Genomic DNA, 14,988 nt, shown 5'->3' with positions numbered 1-14,988 from the left:
TGATAATCATAATAGGAATATTTTGGGTAAGCAGGGTATCCTACTAAGATCTTTTCAGAATGAGGATTTATTGACCAATCTTGAGGAGAAATGACCTTGAGAATTTGAGCTTTACTGTAATCAGTTGTTCCTTCAGATAAATTGGAGTGATGAGTGAAACATATAGAACCGAATTCTAGAAGAATGGTTTGATAATATTCTTTGGTCTTATAAGGATCAGAATAAAAGGTTTTCCCTCAACCAAAAGATGATCAGTGAGAATATGAAATCCTTGATTTAATTTTGAAATCTGTGAGTCTTCAAGAATTTTAGTTCTTTTAATATTTGGATTCATAATACATGAAGTCTTAGTAGAATGAACAGTTTTTTGAGTTCCTAAAGGAGACGAGGATGGAGATTTGATAAAAGGACTAACAATCTTGATTGGAGAAATACTAGAAGTGACAAGTTTTGATTCTTTGTTTTAAGAACATCAGTAAATGTACATATTTGTTTTCTGGAGATAAAATAGAAAATCTATTTGGACGAGGAGGAAGAAGGTACAAGTTTTTGAGGAATAGGCTTCTTGTTATCTGTTTTGGAGATGAAAAGGAAGCACTCATTTCCCCCGTAAAAATTCATGAGAAAGAAAATCTGGAAGTGAATTATTTTCTCCTTTAATAAAAATCTATTTCAAAATCAAAGTTGCTTAGAAGGGCTTGTCATCTAGCAAAAATTTGTTTAGAAATAATGTTTTTGACATCTTTTTCTAAAATTGATTTTGTAGATTGACAATCAATTCTTAATAAAAAATGTTTCATAAATAAATCATCTTCAAACTTTTTGATGCATAGAACAATGCTAAAAATTTCTATTTTGACCATTTAATAGTTTCTTTGGGTGTCATTCCAGGCACCAGAAAAATATCGAACTAGTTGTTCATCTTTTGAATTTAATAACTTTTTTTTAATATACCTCCAAATCCAATATCACTAGCATCAGTTTCAACTATAATTTTTACATTTGGATGGGGTAGATTTAAACATGGTAATGTTGGATTTTTTTGTTTAATGTGTTTAACTATATTAGTATGTTTTTGAGTCAATGGTTATGGATTATCCTTTAATCTATTATAAAGAGGTTTACATATAATTCCCAGATCTTTGAAAAAGTCATGTATATAGTTTAAACATCGTAAGAATCTTTGGAGTTGTTTTTTATCTTTAATTTCGTCAGGGAATTTATTTGAAAATTCTAAACTCCTTGTTATGGGTCTAATTGTGTTTTTAATGATGCCAGGTCCTAAAAAAACGTATTTGATCTTTAAATAGATGCATTTTTGTTGCTGATACATCTAAACCATTTTTATAAATAAGATCATGAAATATGTTTAAATGTCTAGAATGTTGGTTAACGGATTTTGAAAAGATATGAACATCATCAATATAAACAATGACAAAACTATTTATAGGAATGATAATATCATTCATAATATTTTGAAATTCAGAAGGAGTATTTTATAATCTGAAAGGCATAACATTCCATTCATAATGTCCAAAAGGAACATTAAAACCAGTTTTATATTTGCCAGATTCATGAAGTTGTATTTGCCAAAACCCTGATTTCATATCAAAATTTGAAAATATTTTTGAATCATAATTTTTTTTCAATAAGTTTCTTTTATTGGGAATAGGATATCTAATCCATTATAAAACTTTATTTAGAGGTTTATAATTGATAACCAATCTTGATGATCCTCTTTCTAATTCGGTTGCATTCATAACATAAAAGGCTGAACAAGACCATGATGACTTAGAAGGTCTTATTAGCTTTTTAACTAATAAGTCTTGACTTTCTTTTTTATGATGAATTTCTAATTCATTATTCATGTAAATGCCTTTTGATTTAGAAGGAATGTCATTTTCATTAAAAAAATTTAATGTAAGGTAATTTAACGATATGTTGTTTTCTGCTCCAAAAGGCATTTGGAATATTAGAGCAAACATTATTTTCAAATTTTGATTTTAAACTGTTATTTTGTATTGAATATGTTTTTATTCTAATTGATTAATTATAGGAATATCATTTATTTCATTAATAAGATATTTAGCTTGTTTTGTTTTATAATTGAGTATATTTATATTTGAGTATTGAATTGGTTCACAAAATTTGAACATAATTTATTTTCCAAAAATATTAGTTTTGATTTCGTTTTCATGGACATTAAATGGATATATCGTAGTAATAAAAGGTGTTCCTAGAATTAGAGGAGAAGTGAGATTCTTTACCAAAATTAGATGGGTTTTGAAACAGTAGTCTTGATCATTAAAAATATGAACATCAGAAACTTTGTAATTAACAATTAATTTTGAGCCGCTTGCACCATTTAATCTAGAAGAAGTTTTTTCATAGAAGTGAGTATGAATTATTCCTTCTTGGATGCAATTCATAATTCATGTTTACACCTCTATCAATTAAAACAATTTTCTTGATTTGAAAATTATTTTTTACTAAAGTAATATGAGTATTCCTTTTTTGATAAAGTTGTGAATTTATAATATTTCCAATTAATACTTCTTCATATTCCTTTTCTTTTTTGATTTCTTGGAAATCATTTTTATTTGTTACATATTGTTTTCCTTTTTCAATAATAAGAAGTCTATTTTTTATTTCTTTTATTTCTTGTTTAAACGGTTTTAATTCTTCTTGAAGTTTCTGAGTAGAAATAGGTTTTTCTTTTGAAAATCTTTCAAATACATTATTAAGATTAAATAATTCAGTATTATTAGGTATAATAGTGTCATCTGTATTAAGAATTTGTTTAATAATTAATTCTTGGATATTTTTATCTTTAATAAAGTTTAGACTTTTTAGTAGTTCTTTATCATCGTGAGTGAGAACCTTAATTGAATTATTTGAAATCACATTAATTGAATTACAGTGACATTTTCTAATACATTCACATACATCAGAACTATATGAATCCGAAGTAGAGTGTTCTAAAAAATTTAAATAATTTGTTTGATAGCCAGAAATACTTTTCTTCAGAGTCTAAGTATGAATTTAAAACAAATTTTCTTATTTGTTCTTTTGATTCTTCAGATATATTTAATTTATTTATTTTTGTCTTGGCATAATAATTGTTGGCTGTGTGACCGGTACGTCCACTTTTACGACAAACAATAACATCTTTTTATTTTCCTTTAGATTTTTTAGATGACATTTTGTAATATTTTTTAGAGTAGTCTTTTCTTTTATGATAATTTTCAGGATTATTATATTTTCTATTTTTCTTGAAATATTTCAAAGATTTTTTCTTATAATTTTTTGATTTTGATGTAGATGGTCCGGTTAAAGGTTGATACCCATATTATTAATAGAAATTTCCTAATTCATTTTTACTATTGATTCTATCTTTTTTCTTTAAATCTAAGATCTGCGCAAACTGTTAATCCTTCTTTATTAATATAATTGATTAAATCTTCATAAGTTAAATTTTGATAAGTAATTTGATTATTAAAGCTTTCTCTTAGTTTTTGTCTAACTCTTTCTGCAAATAATTTTGGAAGGCCATCAATAAAACGTTCTTTCCAATAAGCTTCTTTACAACCAGGTCTTGAAAAGACTTTAACAAGATAATTATCTTTATACCATCTAAAATCAGTAAGATTTCTACAATGTAAATTCATTAATATTTCAAAAGTTTTTTCTTGAAACGTAATAGGATCTATAACAAAGTTTTTGATAATGGCAAAAATTAATGTATTAACCATATGTGTTGACCATTTTCTTGTTTTATTATGGTTTTAGTAGCAGTTAAAATTCCATTTTTTTCTTCTAGTGTAACATAGAAATCCCACCAGCCTTTAAGAGTTCCAGTGAACCTAGAAAGAATGATATTAACAATTGTAAGTTGAGTATTAGCTTTTGACTTGTAAGCGTTAGCTGCCATAGATATTTGTTGAACGATATTCATTATTTGATGTTCATAGCATCCATTGATATTCCATTCGTAAATAGAAGTTCCATCATAGGCAGAACGATCATACTGGAATGCTCTTTCTTCAATTTGAACATCAGGAAGAGAAGGTCTATTCCAATAATTTCGTAATGTTGGCTTTTGATTTCTTCCAACTGTGTTACGTTCGGATTGATTAATTTTATTTAATTTAGAAATTTCATTAGTAAGTTGATTAATAGCTTGATTGTTTGTAAATTGTTGAGCAAGAGTATTAATGTCAATTTCGCTATCACTATTAATATCTTTAGATTCATTAGTTGCTATTTGTTTAAGAGTATTAATATTTTTGATATTTAATTTTGATAGTCTTTTTTCTAATTCATCTGTTAAGTCTTTATTTCCTAAATTAAAATTGCTTTTAATTTGATAAGGAACAAAGCTAACATTTGAATAATTACTAGAACTTGTTTCATCTTTTTTCTCATTCCGTTTGAATAATTGTAATTCCATATTTTTTTAATGTTTTATTTATTTTTATTGTTTCTATTTCTAAATTTGTTAAAGTTTTTTTGTAAAGGTTTTTCTTTTAAAATCTTATCTTCTATTCTATCTAATTGTTCTCCAATAGTTGTTAAAACTTCATTTAAGTAATTATTTTGATAAATAATATTTTGCAATTTTTTTCAGTTGCTTGTTGATTTGAATCTTTTACCAGAGGAGTTGTTAAAATATCTTAATCAATAATAATCCATTTTTTGGTGGATAATTTGAAATAGTTTGTTGATTAGAATCAATATCTATATATATATATTTATTAAAAATAGGAGTAATAGAATTATTATTTAATAGATAATCAATATTATGTTTAGAAACATAAAATAACTAAAACCATTGAAAAATTGGAGAATGAATTTTGTTTGTTAAAATATAATCTTCCAAAAGTCCTAAATGTAGAAACCTTAAATAATATGAAAATTCTTTGTTATGCCAAACTCTTTTTCTTATTATTATATTCTTTATAATATTCAATGTTTTTAAGTAATTGAATTCAACGTGATATTCTTGTTTAGGAAAATTCATATTAACAAATTGTTTTAGTTAGGATTGAAGAAACATAATTTATTGTTTCCAGATTACGATTTCTTGACTGTTTGTATATCTTGATCATTTCAGTTGATCGAGAAATTTTTTCTATTTGTTTATCATACGTAGGGCTATTGACTTGTAGTTTTAATAAATAATGTTTCTCGTGAGATCTTGAATCTTTTAAATGTTGAATAATTTTACACATATTAGAGTTTATCTTCCAATGTCTTTTTATTATGTTATTCCAAAACCGATTATTTTTAGAACAATAAATATGTATTTTAGAACTCATTTAACAAATTAATAAACTGTCAGATGATTAATTAAATAACTGATACATTTTATGACTTTTTTAAAATGACTAATTTCAAATTTTATTCTTCCTATTTTAACTAATTGAATTGCAGTATGATTTTGGCCTTTAGGTATTAATTCTTTTACTTCTAATTGCTTTTCTTTTAAGTGTTTTGTTGAAGTGCTTAAGTCTTGCCAAAATTTTTGAAGTGAATTAGTATTATAATTATTATCGAAATTATAATATATTTGAGCTTTATTACTCCTATTTGTTGTTTAAAATTTTGAAGTTCATCTATAAAATCATATTTAGTGGGACTAGGTAAACTAGTTTCACTATTTTGTTCATCTTGATAAAGTGGTTTAGGAATGGAATTAGTATAATCAACAACCTTTAGTTTTAAAGATCTTGATTTTGAAAGTGAATGTTTTGATGTGCCAACTTATGAAATCAAACTTGTTGAAAATCGTGATTATAAAAAATTTATTGAAGAAAAATTTATACCAACCGATCTGTCGTTATGTTCAATAATATTAGAAATTTGTTTTGAAGAATCTAAAGTCTTTGGTTCAATAACGTTTTGTAAATTCCAATTACATAATTGAGTATTTCCGACCATTTAAGTCTTTTAGGCATATGAACCTTAGTATGGTTAGTATTTGCTTAAAAAATAATTGTTTTATTTATTGGGCTTGATAGAGTGGTTCTTGGTTCTAACGTAGTTGTCATGGTTTTATAATAAACACGATAGATTATTGCTAAAGGCTTGATATTATCTTTAAATTCTAATTTTTTTGTTTCTACTGTTAAAACTAAGGTATTTAATATATTTTTATCGAATAATTCTATAGAAAAATTTGGATAACAGTTAAAATAAATTGGTCCGTTAACAATATTTGTTTCTGCCATAGCTAAAATAAAATTTTGAAAATCTTTATGCCTTTTATCTCTTAAAATTAGGAGAAAAGGAGCATCAATACCAATTCTAAATAAAAGTTTAATAGTAATTTGTAGTTTTGTACTAAACCGATATAAAGAAATTTATATTTTTGTTTATGTTCTAAAATAGATTTAAGTGATAATATATTTAAATTTTGTTGATTTTGACCAATAGACATGGTTTGTTCGGTCATTTTGATTGGGTAACTTTGAAAATAATCGAAAGTTATTGTATTTATATTTGTTTTTGGTATTGTCAAATCATTTAAACTTTGTTGTATGCCATCAATAGTTTCTTCGATAGAGCTTATTTGATTATTATCATAGTCTGGTTCTTCATTAATACTTTTACCATGAATGTATCTTTTGGATAATATGCGTGAAAGTCTACTCATATTTGACTTATTTTGTTTTAAAATTTTATAAGAAAGCTTACTTATTTTAATAATTATGAATAGAGGAGAGTCGTCCCGACGATGATTGTGGTCCGACATCGCGTCTTACATCCTTATTTGCGTGTTTTACGCTAATCCATCGAATCATTGGTCTTGTCTCTAAATCATACTTATTAAAACTCATAATTTTCTTAGAAAATTTTAAACCAAAAATAATCAAATTTGAAAATAAAACAATCACACATAAATAGTCTAAATACTCAACCTCTTTATTTCCACCACCTTCAAACCTTTTCCATCTCTGAAAATGGCTCAATTTTAGATCATGGATGAAGATATCATTTTGGTTCGTGCATGGATCGATAGGGGTGTGCAAAAAACTGCAAAAAAAACCAAGCCGAACCTGCCCAACCGAAACCGAAAAAATCGAAACCGAAAAGAACCATAACCGAAAAAAACCGAAACCGAAAAAACCGGATATATATATATATATCAAACGGTTCGGTTCGGGTATCCATGGATACTAAATATCAAAACAACAAACCGACCCGTTGATATCCGGTTTTTTCGATTTCGGATTGGCCGGCTCGGCTCGGTTTTTTGGTTTTGCGGTTTTTTTGCACACCCCTATCGACCCATGCACGAGCCAAAATGATCTTTTCATCCGTGGTCCAAAATTGAGCCATTTTCAGAGATGGAAAAGGTTTGAAGATGGTGGAAATAAAGAGGTTGAATATTTAGACCATTTCCAACCCTTAATACTATATCTTTACATTATATTTATAATTATAGTGTAAAAGATAATGTAAATATTAAATTCTTCATACCCATTACATTATATTTAACACTAAAAATAATATTTTAGATATATTTTTTATTCAACTTTTATCATTTTACAAAAACAATATAATATATTAGGTTTTTATAAACTTAACTAAGATACTTTTATTACAAATACTTAATAAATTATAATACAAATAGCCATATTATGTGAGCATTATAATTCTGTCATCTACACCCATGCCGAGTTAACCCTCCCAACTTGTCAGGTTGGAACATGGGGGCATTTGCCGAGCTTGCCGACTCGACTCCATCCCTATCATGATTAGGTCTGACAATCGTGTTGTGTTCGGGTTGGCGGGTTGACGAGTCAAAATATGCCAACCCAAACACGACCCATTTAAAATATAAAAGTTACGGGTTGACGGGTTTGAAATATAAACCCATATATGACCCGCCAACCCATTTATTTATACGGGTCACTAGTTGGCCGGTTCGTGGGTTAGATTTTATAAATAAAATTGACAATTAAACATGAATAAATTCTTGATGGTTGATGCAAACATATCCGAATTTTAGACACTAAAGTTTTAGGGCGTGTTCGTCAAAATTAACTGGTAGCGGGTAGCTTGTAGCGTTTTGTTAAACGCTACATAAAGTAAGGTGTGTTCGGCACGGAGCGTTTTGAAGCGTTTGACAAAATGTTCCGTTTAAAACAAAAAGCTTCCTATGGCACTACAAGCTTCTAGCGTTTAATTTATTTTAACCCCAAATCCAAATGCTACTTCATGTAGCGTTTAACAAAACGCTACAAGCTACAAGCTACCAACTAATTTTGCCGAACACGCCCTAAAACTTAAGTGTCTAAAATCCGGATATGTTTGCATCAACCATAAAAAAATTATTCATGTTTAATTGTCAATTTTATTTATGAAATCTAACCCACGAACTGGCCAACCGGAGTGCTGAACAAGACTTTCTGTTCAAAACTGAGCGTTTTATTAAACACTAGAAGCTAGAAGCTCTCAAATGCTCCGTGCCGAACACGCCCTTAAACATCCAAATGAAAATTAGGAACATTCATAGAAACATGTTCAAACTAAACATTAATACAAACACAAATAATTTAAGTGCTAAAGTAATAACCACAATTCCCATTTAGACACTTAAGTCTTAATACTTGATACATAAATACATTTAAAAATAAAATAATTTTTTTTATTAAAAATATAAACAGGTTGGCGGATCAACCCGTTTATTTTTAAAAAAACCCATATATACCTTGTTTAATAAACGAGTTGTCAAGTTGACGGGTTAAAAAACTAACCTAAAACATTATTCATGACCGTTACAAAAACTGCATATGTTTCCGGTTAAGTATAGATCCGTGATTTTCTTTCTATTTTACCCCAATTGAATAGAACCCTAATTTGCAACTTTGTAAAACCTTGTTTGGCCCAGCATACAACGCAGAGCTCTTTCTTTGTAATGCTCCATTTGGACACCAAAAATCCTAGCAATTCTCACACGACTGCGTCCTCTATATCCCTACTTGCATTTAAGCCTCGCCAAGTTCTCCTTGCTCAGCATAGTTCAAGAAGCACGATGGCTGCTTCTGCTTTGAAGGAGGAAAATAGCAGCAACATCACATCTTTGACCCCCGAATTGAAAGGAGCTCTTCACCAATCTATGCTTGATTACTTCCATCGTAACGGATTCTCCAAAACCCTCAAACGATTTCAGTCAGAAGCTCCAATTCAGGTCCCTCCATCCCTCCTATATATATGCATATTATATTGTAACCATATATCCACATATTCATAGACGAATATGCTGTATGAGCAGTTAAAGCTGATTAAGGGTGTGCTTCGATAACTGGATGTGTGTTTTACAAGTGATTCTTGTGAGTTGAATAATGAAAATCAGTTGATTAGTTGGTTAATGTTAAAATTAGCGACAGTTTGGTAACTTCAAATCTATCTCTATAAAATGAAAATCTTAATCTGTTTTTGCAAAACAGTATGTGTTATTGTGACTCATTTTAAAAGCACAATGAAACACCCTCAAACAAAGCTTGTAGGATGCAAAGCTTGGAACTTTATAATTGCTATTGCCATGGGGACAACTAGGAAGGCTTTGAGCTTTTGTACTGGATAATCATATATAGATTTTGTTTGTTGATGTTGCTACCAATGATTTGAACCTTTAGCTGTGTATGATTTCTTGGTAGAACTGCAAATGCTGACTAAGAGAATATAAGAGACAAATGTGAACATTTGCTGTTATTGTTAAGAGTCATAACATAAGATTCTATAGCTCTTAGGTATCAACCATAAACACTTTGAGTAGTTTTTATAATACATCATAAATATTGGAACTCAAGTTTGTTATTTACTTACTAGGTGGATGCTTAGTGCTGTATATAAATGACTCTGTGTGATTTTAGTGCAACTGTGAATATGGAAGCATTTGAATTGTATAAGAATTCAAATCCTTATTGAGAAACAATGTAGAAAACAAAAAATTGTAATAGTTTTTGCACATGAACCTTTGCGTGTCCTGCCTGCAATTTTCATGCCACTTAAAAATCTTATTTTAAAGAATCTATTCCTTTTTAGGTCATGTTTCTTTTATATTCCCATTAAGCACTGTCTTGATAAATGATGTCTAAAAAAAGATTTGCTAAAAAGATGGCACGCTTGGGAAAAATAAATTAAGGTAGATTTGTAAAAAATTAGGACTTAATTTGGATAATCTTATTTCCATGAGTTAATTCTTTCTGCATCAAGTGAAAAAAAAGGCCAATATACTGCTTATTAGATTAAGGACTGTTCTCATTAAGTTTATTAAGAATTCAAGAAATGGCACCTTGGAAGCCTCTGTGGTCTGTGGTGTCTCCCTATATAATCCCAGGAACTTGAATCATGAATATGGTGATAATGATGAAAACCCATGTTGTAATGATTTTTTCTTGATAAAAAAAATGTATACTTTTTACTGTTTATTATCTATCAATTATCATGTTGTGTAACATTTTCAAATTAACGTTGGAATTCTTGATGATTGTACTTTATTTAATGTAGACTGATACACAAAAGGCTTCTCTGCTACATTTGGAGGACATATTCTGCAACTACAACACTTGGTCAGATGAGAAAAAGTCACATTAGTGTATTATATTTATAGCTCTAGTGCCTTTCCAAGTTTGATTAAATGAAGCAGTAATTATCATGCATCGATCTTAAAAAGCTAAATTTTTATCATATGAAATGTAATTAGCATTATTATCTTTGCATTGAAACAATAAAACCTATAAAGTAAAACATATGTCAAGCCTCTTGTTTTCCTAATTGTTTTCTAGTTGATTATCTGATAAAATATATAATGATCTCATCAGCTTGAGCTTCTGTTTTTTTATGTTATGCAGCAATGCTGATAGTAATAAGAACACAAGCAAGACACCAGGTAATTCAGTCAAAATTTTGATAATATATGGATTGAATGCAAGAAACAGCAACACATTTCATTGATTTATTATAACATCCTACTTCCAAATACAAAAGTTTCACTTTTATATGTGGTAGATTTTGAAAGTACAATATCCTAACAAGGATAAAATTTGAAAGCACAATTCTACAATTGGGTATATTATTATTTACTTAAAGTACAAAACTTTACTAAGAAAAAATGGAGGACAATGCTATAATACAAATAATTATAACCACGTTGCTGTTTCTTGTATTTAGCCTTATATATATACTTGTCTATGTGACATTGATCATATGGTTGTTGCAGTGTTAGGAAATGATGAGGCTATAAAAAAAGATAACTTTTGCATCACCAATGAGGAAATAACAACCAAAAAGAAGAAGAAAAAGGGTGTCATTGAGAGTGAAAACAGTGCTATTAAAGATCAACAAGAAGTCACTGATAAAAAGATATTCGAATTTGGTAAGAATTGTGGTCAAGATATCATAGTCAATGAACGAGAAACAAAACCGAAAAAGAAAAAGAAAATCAAACATGATTCAAATTCTTCTATTCAAGCTGAAGAAGCAACATCTATTGTAGTAAAAACACCCGTAAATGATACAATAAATGGATTAAAAATAGAGGATTCAACCAAGAAAGTTGCAGACAAAGAGAAGAAAAAGAAGAAAAAGAAGTTGAGCAATGATTCTGGAGACACTGAAAAGGAACGTATTGAGCCATATGAGACTAAAAAAGAAGAAAAGAGTTCCAAGAAAAGAAAAAGATCCGATTCTGATGAAATTGAGATAGTTACTGAAGAATCCAAGTGCCAAAAGACTGAAACTTTAAAAGAAAAAAAGAGTAAAAAGGAAGAAAACAATGGACAAGAAACATCTAATAAACAGACAAATGGGCAACTTGAGATGAATGGTGAAAAGTCGGGTGCCCATAAATCAACAAAAAAACAACAAAATGTCACAACTGAGGTATGCATACATTTTTCTTGATAGTGATTTAAATTGATATTTTTAAACTTGTATTTCATATTCTTTTTGTTCTTCTTTGTGCCCTAGAAAACCTTATCTTGTTTTCTGATTTGATGCAGCCAAAAACAGTAAATGCATTTCAAAGGGTGAAAATCGATCAAGTGGAATTCGCACACGAGAAATTACAAGATAATTCTTATTGGGCGAAGGTGAGATGATTAACCTTTTATCCCCCAACTTTTTCTCACTTGATGTTTTTGAGAAATGGTTACATTTAAATACATGAAACTAAGATGCTATTATAAAAAGTAAATGAAAGTATGTTGCTATTTTTTTTCATTTAGTCCTTTAAGAAACAAGTATTAATGTAATGTTCTTAAATTGCATATTGCAGGATGGTGCAGAGATTGGGTATGGTGCTAAAGCACAAGAAGTTCTAGGTCAAGTGAGAGGGAGGTATGTTTGGTCAACCATGGTCAAACTTATATCATTACATAATAATATCTACATAAATATTTATTTAAAATACTTGGCCAACAAAGGAAGATGAAAATTTCTACCAAATAATAGAAAATATCTTGTACCATAATTAGACTTTTAGTTCGAGTTCAATGTATGTGAAACACAGTTCAATGTATGTGAAACACAGTACAATATTCAATACACAAATCCTCACTTGGGTCTCTTTCTTTTTGGCTTATAGGGATTTTCGACATGAGAAGACAAAGAAGAAACGTGGAAGTTATAGAGGAGGCCTAATAGACCTACAATCTCACTCCATAAAGTTCAATTATTCCGATGAGGAGTGATAGTGATTCTTTAAGGATTTTTTTAATATCAATTTTGTATTATTGTATGAACCGAATGATCAGCGGGTAATACATGTACCCATCAAAATTTTGACAATGTTTGGGTTTCTTTGTGATGGTATAATTAAATGGAAGGCTAATGAAATGGGGAGGGCAAATGAAGCATTTCTAATATAATAAAAATTTTTAGATAAATATAAAGTAGGTCATTTTTTTTAAATATATAATAGTTGTATACATGTGCAATACGACATGATATAATTTAAAAGTTAATAAATTTGAAAGGTGGATATGAATATGATGGAGTTGTGAATAAGACGGTAACGTGAAGCCATAGGTCGCCATGAATAGACCCAAATCCATAATAGGGAGAGACCATAACATGTAAGATATTATTGGAAAATGTATCGTTAGCAAATACGAATCTAAAAGGGTTAAAAAATCTAACTAATATTAAGACAGTTTATATAAGAAAAAAAAAAAAAAAAGACAAATATATATAACCACAAATTTCTTAGTGCCAACTATGAAATATGGAAAAACATTGCGAAATGCTCAAAACAAAGTCATTTTGAGCATTTTACAATGTTCTTTCCCGTTTAGCAGGGGACATCGAGAAATGAATATTCTTTTATTTATTTGTGTGTCTAGCAGCATACTTTTGTTTCTTTCCGTTAAAACACACACACACACTCACATATATATATATATATATATATATATATATATATATATATATATATATATATATATATATATATATATATATATATATTCTCTTGTCAAGGCGTTGTAGTTTGAAAATTTGAGCAAAATATAACGACATACTTTCGATTTTGTATACCAATCATACTTGTTATCCAATTAATCATGGTGTGTTTCACAAACTTGGCGTGAAGTTTTACCAACTAGACAAGAAAATCAAGATATTCTGATCTGATAGAGGCGAAGAGTATCTTAGTGATGAATTCTCCGATAATCTTAGGAGTTAGTGGAATAGTTTCACAACTTGCTCCATTAGGAAACAACACAATGGTGTGTTTGAAAGGAAAAATCGATCCTTGTTAGACATGGTTCAATCTATGATGACTCGTGCTACACTTTCCATAAGTTTATGGGGCTATGCCTTAGAAACTGTTGCTTACCTTCTAAACCTTATACCAACTAAGAAGGTATCTAAGATACTGTTGGGACCAGGATCCTTACTATATCCAAGATCCTCAAATATCTAGGATCCTCAGCAACATCAGGATCCCAGTTAAATACTGTTACTATTTTTATCAATATTTGTAACGATCACATTTTGTCTATATAATTAACACGTGTGCAGAAGTAGTCAAGGGAAGACCAATTCTCAACGAAGAATCATCTCAACTATGCTAAAGACCCAGAATACTTGGTCAAATAATGTTCATGAAGCTGGTAATCGAGGATTTTGGAAATATCGGATATCTTGTTGGCTGGATTTTGGTCAAAGACCCAGAACACACGTTTCTTTAGTTTAAGCTTACTCTACAAAATTCTTTGCTCATTTTTACTAAGAAATCATTGTAATCTTTACTTTATATCAATAAAATCATCAAGGCAGGAGATCATCATCACTTCCCAATGTTTTATGCCGGAGATCCTAGCAAAGATCAAGGGATTTCCTTGTAAACCATTGTATCATTTTTCTTTTACTAGTTGCTATTACACAATATAAATATCACAGCCTCCCATTAATTTTGGTTGATTAGTATTTGTGTAATTTTTAACCAAAACAAATTGGCACCCACCGTAGGGCCGTGGTGTTCAAAATCCTCGAAAAAAAAATCATGTCTACACAATCGATCCTCTCTTCGTCCTCTGCTCCTTCCATTCCAACCAAAAACCTACCACCTCCTCTAAGTGGACCTTCTACTCAGAGGAAAACGTCCGACACTTCCAAGAAAAGCACCCCCACAATCGCTAATCCTGGAAGTTTGGGATCCTTAGGGCTCCAGGATCCGAATGCCTCAGTCATTATGTAACGACCCAATTTTCATGTCTAAAAATTTCATTTTAAAATATTACTTTAGAAAACATTAATAAATAAAAACATTGTTTGATCACACCATAACACATCGCAAACCATGTTTTAAAAGTCAAACCATACATCCCATCAAATATCAGAGTACAATCCCAGTGAATCTCGTAAATGCGGAAACCGAAGAGTGTGTGTGTGACATGCTGCTACCGCGCCGGCTCCTTTCCCCTAGCTGAGGAGGTACCTGAAACCAAAACTGAAACCGTAAGCACAAAGCTTAGT

The 14,988-nt window shown here is 29.4% G+C and overlaps 1 protein-coding gene across 1 annotated transcript; it reads left to right on the top strand.

The window, feature by feature from the left end:
- Window positions 1-8,836: 8,836 nt before the first annotated feature.
- Window positions 8,837-12,846, top strand: LOC145005599 (uncharacterized). The gene is made up of 7 exons (XM_078964709.1): window positions 8,837-9,196; window positions 10,519-10,580; window positions 10,863-10,900; window positions 11,231-11,892; window positions 12,012-12,101; window positions 12,287-12,348; window positions 12,596-12,846. The coding sequence occupies exons 1-7, from the start codon at window positions 8,924-8,926 to the stop codon at window positions 12,699-12,701; spliced, it is 1,293 nt and encodes a 430-aa protein (XP_078820835.1). The 5' UTR covers window positions 8,837-8,923; the 3' UTR covers window positions 12,702-12,846.
- Window positions 12,847-14,988: the final 2,142 nt, after the last annotated feature.

The sequence above is a fragment of the Lactuca saligna genome, chromosome 7, assembly GCF_052625555.1.
Source record: "Lactuca saligna cultivar CGN05327 chromosome 7, ASM5262555v1, whole genome shotgun sequence".
NCBI lineage: Eukaryota > Viridiplantae > Streptophyta > Magnoliopsida > Asterales > Asteraceae > Lactuca > Lactuca saligna.
The sequence above is the reverse complement of the archived record's forward strand: the minus strand, read 5'-3'. Positions and strand labels throughout refer to the sequence as shown.